Here is a 12,016-nt window from a genome sequence, read left to right as displayed (position 1 = left end):
ATTTGAGCTATCATTATGCCACCTTAAGCTCTTCCTTCTTCTACAGGAAAAAAAGAACTTGATTTGTTTAAGTCCTTCTACTAATGTTAAAATGTAAACCAGATGGTGAAATATTAAGCAATTAAGCAGAAGTTTTGGGCTGAACCTAGTAAGTTTTCAACACTTCAGATAGTCATCTAGGATTCAATCTCAGTGTCTAAAATCACTGTCATTTGTATACAGTTCTTAACTTTTCATTCTGTCACCATTCATAATTTTGACAAATAAAACCAATCTAGATAGAACATGGGAATGTGACTCAGTTGGTAAAGTGCTTACCGACAATGCCGGATAGTTTTATGTCAAGCTATAGCCACCTGAGAGGAGGGAACCACCACTGAGAAAATGCCCCCATTAGATCAGGCTATAGACAAACCTGGAGGGCATTTTCTTAATTAGTAATTAATGGGGAAGGGCCCTCCTCATCGTGGATGATGCCATCCCTGGGCTACTAGTCCTGGATTCTAATAAGAAAGTAGGCTGAGCAAGCCATGGAGAGAGTAAGCAAGTAAGAAGCACTCCTCCATGTCTTCTGCATCAGCTCCTGCCTCCAGGTCCCTGCCCTGTTTGAGTTCCTGTCCTGACTTCCTATATTACAGACTATGATGTTGAAATATAAGCCTTTTTCACCAAGCTGCTTTTGGTCGTGGTGTTTCACAGCAGTAGTAACCCTAAATAGTATACCTAGCATGCATGAAGTTCTGAGTTTGATTCCTTGATCCACATGAGGCCAGCATGGAATGCATGAGAACTTGTCTCAAACTTTGACATAACTTATGTAATTCTTAAATATTTTAGACCTTTTAAAATATTAATATATAGAATTCATTTGTAGATTTATAAGCATACTAAATGGTAGTCTTTGCTTACCAGCAAAGCTGTCTAGGAATTCACCATCACATGAAATGTCATATTAATGCGCTTGATATCTCAATGTAAAACTTTTGCAAAATATTTATGTATATCATTACATATGCAATACATATACATATATAATGACATGTAGAAAGAAAAATATCACTTCCTAGAATAGTAAGTACCAACATACATTTCCTTTGAGATTTTTTTCTGAATCTCCAAAGAGAAAACTTTAAAGGAGATTCATGTAAACCCATTAATACTACCAGAGCAAAACATGCCCACTACTGTTATTTCTTCCACTAAACCTCAACTTTCCTAGAGTTGCACTGATATCACTGGAACTGTTTTGTATTCGTTTTGTTTGTTTTGCTTGCACTGCTGTGGCTGCACCCACCCCAAGCCCATTCCAGTCAATTCTCAAACAAACCAGACATTAAAGTCCTTGCAAAACACAAATCATAACTCATATCTAGCACTGTTAACAAGGCCAAGAACCTGAAATGAGGTAGTTTACAGGACCTAAGAGAAAACCTACCACTATTTATTATTCTGCTAGATGAATATAGTATTAAACTAATAGGCAAGGACTTATCACTACACCCACAGACAAGTGCACCTCTCAACCCTCATCAGAAAAGCTTCTTTTTGCAATAGATAGCAATTAATGCAATAACCCACACTGGTCACCATGCAGCTACTACAAGATAGCAAGGTGTTCATCCCTAAATGCAACATCTATGTCATACTCTTTTGTTTTAAGGATCAGGCATTATCTCAGAAGAGGGAATGGAAGGAGTATAAGGAGCCAGATGGGATGGATGACTACAGTGAAACTGTTTTCTGGACAGTAGTATAGCAGTTGTACATATGAAATGACAGCAACTGTGACAGCATGCATGGGATCTTCACAAAAGCAAGCCAGACAAAATTCAAGCACGAAGGAGGGAGATAATCAGGAAATCCCACCCCTAGCTGAGAAGCTACTGGCAACTCATAGCTACTTGAAAGGGCAAATCAGTTCTGTAAAGGGTTATGGTCCCTGGGAGGCTATCTATGTTCTAGTAGATGTGGACTCCGTGAGTTTAAAGAAAACACATGAGATTGGGAGGAAATGGGGGAGAGTGGGATGAAGGGAAGGGAATAGAAGGAGAAATAGATTAAAACACATTAGTCATATATGAAATTCTCAATAATAAAATAAAGGGACAAGAGAAAATACTAGGCATTGAATTTAAAAAATGATTTCTATCATTTCATTGTGCATTATAAATACAAGTAATTGAAGATAAATTAGGCTACTAACTAGTTAAAGCTCAGGAACATAAAGTGAAAGAGCTCACTGCACTAGGAACATGCACTAACCTAACAAAAACTGAACTTGTGTAAGAGGGTGATGTATATATGTGTAATACATGTATAATGTACGTAGTGTGCACAATGTGTATGTAATGTATGTGATGTGTATATATAATGTATATGTAATGTGTATATGTAATGTGTGTGTAGTATATATGTGATGTACATATAATGCATGCGATGTGTGTAATGTGAATGTAATATCTATTATGTCTACGTGGTATGTAATGTGTTAGGTATGTGTGAAATGTGAAATGTTGTAATATGTTCATCACTTGGGAGACTAGGTCAATAGGGTTGTGAGTTAAGGCCAGCCTAGGGTACATGGAGAGATCCTGTATTAACTTTTTTGAGATACATACTAAGATATTTATAGTTGAAATTATATAATAATATCTTGGGTTTCTTTCAAGGTAAATGTGTAAGTGTTGTACATGAGTAAAAATGGCAATATATTCATAATTACTAAAGCATACAGTGATTTATTAATTTCAGTGCTATAATAAAATGTCATAGAGTACGTAGCTTAAAACAATAATGTATTTCTTACAGTTTTAAAGCTAAAGAATTTAAGGTCAAGAAGTTAGAATTTGTAGTGTGTAGTAAGGGTTTAGTTTTCTGGTGTAGAACCTGTTGGCTGTATTGTATGATGAGAGGGCAAAGCAGTCCATTGGACCCTCCTAGGGTGCTCTCTGGGCCTAATCACCTAATCATCCCTTCATAGGCCACACCTCCTAACACCATCCTAAAACTGTTCAGAATTGGATTTCAGAATATAATTTTTTTTCAGATTTGGAGGACATAAAATTTCAAATCAAATTGATCACATAATTTTGAAAATTTTTGTTATTTTTAAAAAATAATGAAGCATCCTCAGCAGTTAGCTCAGTAAGTAAAGTTTTGAGTCAGAACATTCAAGTGAAAGGCCAGTATGGTACTACATGCCTGTAATCCTTACTCTGGGGGAAGGGCACAGAAACAAATTAATTCCTGGCTGGATGATTAGTCATTTTTAAATGATGAGGTGGTAGTTCACTGAAAGACCTTGACTCAAAAATGAAGAAAAAAAAGTGATAGAGGGAGACACCTGCCATTGACCCCTAGTCTTTATGTCACATGCAAGAATGCAGGAACATGTAGTATCAGCCAATTATCATTACACAGATTAAGTACTAAACTTGAGGTCCTAACTCTTTCACTAAGGAGCATATTGCATGACTGGGAAGTGTCACATCAGTATGTAAGAAGATATAAATCATACTATAAAATATTATGGGGACTAGGTGAGAGTGAATGGATTTCTATGGATCAAATTAATAGAATGCACCTTTTTGTACTTCCCCTACATGGGTGCAGGCCACAGCAGTCAGAAGTGCTAGTGACCTACCAGACAGCTGGCTACACCAGATGGAAAAACAGATGCAGGCCACAGCATTCAGAAGAACAGAGACCCACAGCTGCACCAAAGGCCAAGCTAACTGCCAGAAGGCTCACTCCCAACTCAGAGATTTCTGACTCGATCACCAGAAATTCAGGTACAAAGACCAGAAGACCAAAGAGGAAACAGAAACTGAGGAACAAAACACCCATCCCACAAGGACAAACTCAAGTCAGCACCTATACCTATTATCATCCCAAACCCAGATGCCTAAATGCCAGTGTAAGAACACAATAAACAAAAGTCAGAACGATATGGCAACAGCAGAGTCCAATAAGACAGAGTCCAGCAAGACCTGAATATTCCAACACAGCTGAAGCACAAGAAAAAGACCTTAAATTCAACTCTATGAAGATGACAGAGGTCCTTAAAGCAGTCAAGGACAAGACAAAAAGTTAGAGGAAATCAATTAATCACTTAAAGAATGCCCCCCCAAAAAAGATATAGTGTCTTCATAAAGAAATCAGAGATCTCATACTGGCAACTTAACAGCACTCCTAAAAGCTCCTGAACAAAAGAAGCAAAATAAATCCAAGAGAAGTAGACTGGAGAAAATAACCTGAGGGTGAAATCAATAAAGTAGAAACAGAGAACAATACAAAGAATCAATGAAACAAGGAGTTGGTTCTTTGAGAGAATCAACAAGATAGACAAACCCTTATCCAAACTAACTAAAAGACAAAGAGAGAATATCCAAATTTTAAAAAAAAAAAAATCCTAAACAAAAAGTGGGATATAACAGCAGATACAGAATAAACCCAGAGAATAATTTGTACTCCACAGAATTGGAAAAACTAAAAGAAATGGACAGCTTTTTGGATAGATTCCACTTATGAAAGTTAAATCAAAATCAGATAAATTAATTAAATAAAGCTAGAAAACCTCAGGAAATAGAAGCATCCATTAAAAGTGCAGTAAACCCCCCCCCCAAAAAAAAAGCCTAGATAGATGATTTTAGCACAGAGTCCTACCAGACTTTCAAAGAAAACCAATACCAATATTCCTCAATTATTCTACAAAATAGAAACAAAAGGAACATTCCAAATTCATTTTATAAGGCCACAGACACTCTGATGGCTAAAGACAGAAAAATTCAACAAAGAAAATTGGGAAATTCTCAGAAAATTGGGAATTCATATACTTCACGACCCAGCTATACCACTCATAGGCATATTCTCAAAGGATGCTCCATCCTATCACAAGGACACTTCCTTAACTATACTCACAGTAGCATTACTCATAATAACCAAAAAATGGAAAATAACCTAAATGTCCCTCAACCAAACAATCAATAAAGAAAATGTGGTACATGTACACAATGGAGTATTACTCAGCTGTTAAAAGCAATGACATTATGAGATTTGCAGGAAAATGGATGGAACTTGAAAAGAAAATCATTCTGTGTGAGGTAACCCAGACCTAGAAACACAAAGTATGTACTCACTTATAAGTGTTCATTAGATGTACAGTAAAGGTTAATCATGCTATGGTGCAATTGTGGATTAACTAGGGATAGATGGGGTTGGGAACAGACAGGAAGGCTCAACATGGGGAGTAGACAGAATACTGAGAGAAATTACTGAATTGGGAAACATTTGGGGGATGAAGTAGAACCGAGTGCAATAGAATCTATCAGAGTAACCGTAGCAAAGACTCCTAGTAAAGGAGGACACAAGTTTGAACCAGCCATATTCTGTAACCAGGCAAGGTCTCAAGTGGAGGGACTGGGACACCAATCCAGTCACAAAAACTTCGACCTACCTACAGTCTGTCCTGCCTGCAGTGTTCTGGGACCAAAGCCTAGCAGAAGTGTCCTCAAAGAGACCAGAGAGACTTAATCCAGCAGCCAATGTGAGCAGATGCAGAGTCCCACAGCCAAACATTAGGTGGAACTTGGGAATCTTGTGGAGGAGAGGCAGGAAGGATCAGAGAAATCTAAGGTATCAGGGACACCACAAGAACAGGGTACACAGAATTAACTGGCCAGGATTCATGGGGGCTCGCATAGACCTGGGAGCCGGTATAGGTCTGACCTAGGTCCTCTGCATATATGTTATGGTTGAGTAGCTTGGTGGTCTTGTAGGATTCCTTACAGTGGAAGCAGGGGCAGTCACAAACTCTCTTGACTACTTATGGGACCCTTTTCCTCCTACTGGGTTGCCTTATCCACCCTTGATGTGATGGTGTGTACCTGGTCTTATATTATGCCGTATTTGATGTCCCTGGGAGGCCTGCTCTTCTCTTAGGGGAGTGAGAGGTTGTGTGGATCAGGGGGACAGGGGAGATGATGGGGAGAGGAAGGGAAAACTGTGGTAAAGATGTAAATGGGATAAGAATAATTTTAAAAAAAAAATCTTAGAAGCACCTTTCCTTTAAAAGAATGAAATTCAAAATAACAAAATATAAGATAAATCTGGTTAAATTAACATAGGGGATTGGAAGAATCTATTTTTAAACTATTATAGTTATACAGGTAAGCTTCCCAGTAGCTAAAGATTTTTCACTACTAGGCAAAATAGAGTAACAGAATAAACTTACCATCTTGTCTGAATCAATGAGGAAAAGAAGCAAATAAGAAAATAATAGTTTTATTAGATACCAGGCAACAAAGTACTGTTACCCTGTAGAAAAGGAAAGAAAAACATAAAAACCACCTTACTGGACTCAGAGAGCTCACTTGTATGAGTTCCAGAGTTCTAGGCCAACAGTCCAGTGGCCCAGCAGTCTGTAAAGCAAAGAGATGCAAGGAACAGGACCACCCGAAGCCAAAGTGGCCAGAGGTCAAAAGGCAAAGTTCAACAGAGAAAACAACTGCAGAGAGAAGGCTCCAGAGAGCTGAAGAAAGCACCTCTGTAGTAGTTTGCTGAATGGAGATCACAGCCTAAGGAAGGAAATTATCCAAAGCCCTGAAACATACAACCTGCCAATTGTAAAGGAAACAACCCAAGTTCAGACAGAGCCATGAACACCTTAGGCTCCCACCAACCAGAGGTAACTTCCTCACTCTCACTATCTGCTATAGTATTCGTAAGACTTTTGCCTTATAATAAGGCAAAATTAGCTCCAGGCTAATGTATTCTCTAGGCTTGAGAAAATCTAAAGAAAGACTTGAAAAGGACCAAACTTTTTAAATAATTTAGCTATATCCTGTCTACTAAAACATAAAAACATTCAAAGACTGAATCCCCTTAACTTGCAGGTCTGTCCTACTGACCTTTTTATCCTTTTTATCTCCTCTCAGTGAATAAGTTAAAAGACATTGTTAATTATTAGTACTAGATAATAGTTGCATCATGACTATTTACAATATGCAATGTATATTTTTCTAAGAATGTCCCAAGAGTAATCACTTTAAAAACTGGGCTCCAGTACATATGACCGGTTATGAATTTCACAACAAAATAACCCTAACTGATCATTCAGTGACACAAAAATCCTCTCAAGAATTAACGACATGCACAGAAGTTAACTCTGATCTCCTTTGATCCATGAGATTCTATTCTATCTGGAGCTGATAAACTGTAGAGTGTTCTACCATTACAAAACAAAGTACCTCTTAGTCTAAAGATATGTGACCCAATGGTACAGAACCAATAGTATCAATCTAGCCCCCTAAGGATTAAAGCAGCCTTCAACACTAACAACCCAAGACAGAAGTAGAGGAACAAAGTGGTTACCAGGGAGGAATTCTGCCTGCAGAGAGCTTGCCCTTCTGCCCTTCACACAAGAGTCTGTTTGCAACTGAGACTGGATTCTTGATTCCTACAAAATAAAATTGGCATAAAAAAGAAATCAAAAATGTATTCACACTTCTCCATTGTTTGTTTTGTGCTGTTTCAATAAGACAACTTTAAAAGACCTTGGAAATTCTTTACAGACACCAAATGTATCAACACAAATTTAACATATACACAATAAAAACTTATGAAGTAGTCTATAGCAGCAGTTTGCAACCTGTGGGTCATGATCCCTTTGGGTGTTAAATGAGTCTTCCACAGTGGTCACCTAAGACCATCTGCATGTCAGATACTTACATAACAATTCATTAACAATAGCAAAATTACAGTTATGAGGCAGCAACAAAAATAATGTTATGCTGGGGGGGGGGGTCGCCACAACAGGAGGGACACTATTAAAGACTTGCAGCATTAGAAAGATTGAGAATCACTGGTCTTGGGGAACTCTGACCTGAAACTAAGAAGTGTTTTAATTTTTAAACACACTGGTGATATGGTATACATCTAACATACATTCAGGCAAGAATTGCTGGGTCATTTGAGAGCTCTCCATATTGATTTCTACAATGGTTGTATTAGTTTGCACACCTACTGTGATTAAGGGTTTCTTTCTCTCCACGTCCTCTCCAACATTTACTGTAATAATTTGGACGATAGTCGTGTTGGTTGTAGTGAGGTAATATCTTAAAGGCATTTAATTTTGCATTTCCCTCATGGCTAGGGATATTGAACAGAAAGCTATTGGGCATTTGTATTTCTTTTTTGAAAACTGTCTCTTTGGTTCATTTGTTGACAGTGACTTTATTCCTTTATTTAAATTCTTCAATTCTTTGTATATGCTGAGATTAGCCCAGTGTCAAAGTGCAGCAGATAAAGACTTTTTTAACCATTCTGCTAATCAGCAGAATGCCTTTGATCCCAGCACTTGGGAGGCAATGGCAAGCAGATCTCTGTGGTCTACAGAGCGACAGAATGAGTTCCAGGACAGCCAGGGCTACAAAGAGAAACCCTGTCTCATATTTAAAAAAAAAAAAAAAAAAGAGGAGGGAGGAAGAAAAAAAAAAAACATTATCATTCTGTGGGCTGTTAAAGCTATTCAACAAAGTCCAAGAATGGAGTCATGTAAAAAGAATGCTGAATGCTTGTTAGAAAACTCTGTGAAAACTAAACAAAAGTCTTGTGTGGTGGTTTAAAAAAAAATGGCCCCCATTAGGAGGTGTGGCCTTGATGGAGGAAGTGAGTTATTATAGAGGCAGACTCTGAGGTTTCATATGTGTTCCAGCAATATCCAATGTCTAACACCAGTTCCTGCTGCATTCAAGTCAAGTTGTATTAGCTCTCAGCTCCTTCAGCAGCACATGCCCACCTGCACACTGCCATCTCCTGCCATGGTCCTAATGGACAGAACCTCTGGACTGTAAGCCACGCAATTAAATGTTTTCCTTTGTAAAAGCTGCTATGGTTACGGTGTCTCTTCATAGCAACAAAAACCCTAAGACAGTCTTGTGACCTCAGTTTTTCAAAAACACATAATTGTTCTTGGAATATGCCTTCATGTCCCTCCCAGGTGCAGCAGATAGAAATGAGTTTTCTTTAAACTGATTATTCATTACAACTGGCTATTGTTATTGCTTATAAGCCTCTATGGAAAAACATTTTTTCCACATTCAGCTTGTCCTGGTGATTATACACTTTACTCATGGGATTTTTAAGCTTCAGAGTATAAATTGTCTAAGGCTCTAAATAAAGTTGGTTATTTCCTGAGACTTAGTCCACCTCAATTTAGGCTGCATTCTCCCAGGTCCCACCACCTTTAGAGTAGTAAACACTTAGCTACATGGAAACTGACCCCAAGTCTCAAGAAATGGGACTGCATGAAATAAAAACATTTCTGTACAGGGGAGGTGTAGCAATCCACATCTAGGACTGAGAAACTCTTAGAGAGAGCTGATCCTTGTGCAGGAACCTTAACCAAAAGGAAAGACATTCTGGAGCCATTTATTTTTCATATGCTTAAATATTTACAATCCTCTTCCTAAGTTATATCAGTTGTAAGAAGTAACTTAGGAACTAGTTCAGACCATATCATGTTTGCCACCCTGAACAAGAACCTGAACTCAATTTCTAGAACCCACACTTTTAAAATGCCTGTCATGGTAGTACTGGGAGGTCTAGGCAGGCAAATACTCAAGAGTTCCATGGCCATACCCTAGTATCCCCAGCAAGTTCCAAGCCAGTACAAGACCTTGTCTCAAAAAGATGTTAGAGGGTACCTGAGAAATGATACCCAAGTTAAAGCTCTGAGTTCCATATATGAACCCACACATTCACACACAGGTGTTTAATACATATATGAACATGCACTCATGTACACAAAAAGATGATAATGGGCCAGGGAAAATCCTATTCATCATGAAATATTATTCTCTCTTATTTCATAATCCTAAATTTTTTAAAAATTTTAACTTTTATATTTGAATTTGTTTATACATTTAGCATTCATCTTGCTTCATAGCATTCAAAGCTGATCTTTGCAACTATTCTATGACATTTTCTCTATTATTCTCATATCTCTAATTCATACACTTTCCCGTTTTTCATACTTTATTCCTTCTTGGTCCCTATCCTCATTCCCTTTCTCTTTTTGATTATTATTGTCTTCTCTGAAATTTATTACAATTGTCAAAACTACAAAAACAAAGAAATAATATTAAAAGCAGTTATAAGAGACTCACAAAAACAAACATATATGAATGCTGGATCTCCTAATAGTTCTGACAGGAATTCAAAGAATGATATTCATCAAGCCCTGAAATCAAAAAACTGCCAACCAAGAATGTCAAGTCTACATAGTAAGTTCTAAGATAGCTAGGCCTACATAATGAGACACTCAGAGGGAAAAAGTTAATATTGTGGAGTAATCCCAACAAAATTATTTCAATGATATGCAAACACTTTCAAATACAGAAAACAGTCGCTAGTCTGGAGTATGAGGCCAGCTATGACCGGATACACTAAAAAGACATTAAAAAGACATTTCTCATGAACTACACTGAATCTGCCAATAAAATCTTGTAAGGAAGGGAATATCTTTTTAATAAAGGGCAATAAGCCATTTCAATCCCCTCCCACACACACACCAAAAAAAAAAAAAAAAAAAAAAGTAAATGTTAACCCCTAACACATACAAAAGTTATTGTGAACTTGGTAAGAAAACTAAATGCTCAAGGTAAAAACAACAAAAAGTAAGAAAACTAAGGGAGACTGGCTTCCTAACGTTGGATAAGTACAACTTTTTTTTTTTTTTTTTTTTTTTTTTTGTTTTGTTTTGTTTTGTTTTCCCCAGATAAGGTTTCTCTGCAGCTTTGGAGCCTGTCCTGGAACTTGCTCTAGAAGCCAGGCTGGCCTGGAACTCACAAAGATCCACCTGCCTTTCCCTCCTGAGTGCTGGGATTAAAGGTATATACCACCACCACCCATCAAGTACTTCTTCTTAAAAATATAAGTAATAGTGGTAAGACAGAGAGAGGGAGGGAGGGAATGAGGGGAGGGAGGGGAGGGGAGGGGAGAGGAGGGGAGGGAAGGGGAAGAAAGAAGTAGGGGCTGAGAGATGGCTCAGCAGGTAAGAACACTGATCTTTCTGTGGACCTGGGTTCCATCCCATATAACTCATAACCATCTTTAATTCCAATCACAGGAATGCCCTCTTCTGGCCACTGTAGGCATTGCACACATCACACACACACACACACACACACATATGGGCAGTCAAAATACCCATACACATAAAATAAAAATAAAACTTAAAAAAAAAGTTGACAGCTTAGATGCATTATCATAGAAAACCTGCTGACTCAAAGATAGCACTAAGGGAGTGAAAAAAAAGTAACAGCTTAGAAGGAAATTACCCATCATATATGTATCTGAAAAGGGATTTTTAATTAAATATACAAAATATACAAAACAATAAAAAAGAATAACCAATAAAAATGTTAAGAAGTTATAAATGAAAACTTTACAACAAGGATTTCTAAAGGTTCAATGGATAGACGAAAAGGCACTTAGTATTGCTAGTCATAAGAAAACACAAAATAATATTTTATAGAAATACTAAAATGACTTTAATTAAAATTACTGAAGAATAATAAGGAAAATTAAGAAAATCACAAAAGATGTAGTTATTGAAATGTTCATACACTACTAATAGGAATATAAATGCAGCATCTACTTTGAAAACTAGCAGCAGACACTAGCAAATCATTAGCATACCTATTTAAGGAGTACGGTTTTTCTGCCCACCGCCGCTGGTCTTGTCCCGCCACCGCGCCAGCCCCAATTAACACACACTCTGTATATGATATAATTCTGTTGGCCAGTTACTAGTTTCTTATTGGCTAGCTCTGTCATAATTATTAACCCATTTCTATGTATTTCCACGTGGTCTTACCAGCGAGAGGCAGCTGGTAGTTCTATTCTCTCCAGATTCTCCATCTTGGCCCTGCTTACTACTTCCTCTTTCCTCCTCATCTCCTAGTCCCTTCTATCTTCCTTTCCTATTGGCCAACAGTGCTTTATTCATTAACCA

The 12,016-nt window shown here is 37.6% G+C and overlaps 1 protein-coding gene across 5 annotated transcripts in view; it reads right to left on the bottom strand.

The window, feature by feature from the left end:
* Tasp1 (taspase 1) overlaps window positions 1-12,016 on the bottom strand; it is a 201,562-nt gene that overhangs the window by 145,496 nt on the left and 44,050 nt on the right. For all 5 annotated transcript variants that reach the window (XR_007834444.1, XM_051183284.1, XM_051183283.1 and 2 more), the window contains one exon: window positions 7,372-7,456. Coding sequence is in view for 4 of the 5 variants with exons in the window: in XM_051183284.1 (XP_051039241.1) it covers window positions 7,372-7,456 (85 nt within the window). In the remaining variant the exon portion in view is untranslated. The remainder of the gene's footprint in view (window positions 1-7,371; window positions 7,457-12,016) is intronic.

The sequence above is a fragment of the Phodopus roborovskii genome, unplaced genomic scaffold, assembly GCF_943737965.1.
Source record: "Phodopus roborovskii unplaced genomic scaffold, PHOROB, whole genome shotgun sequence".
Classification (NCBI taxonomy): domain Eukaryota; kingdom Metazoa; phylum Chordata; class Mammalia; order Rodentia; family Cricetidae; genus Phodopus; species Phodopus roborovskii.
This window is presented reverse-complemented; position numbering and strand designations above follow the sequence as displayed.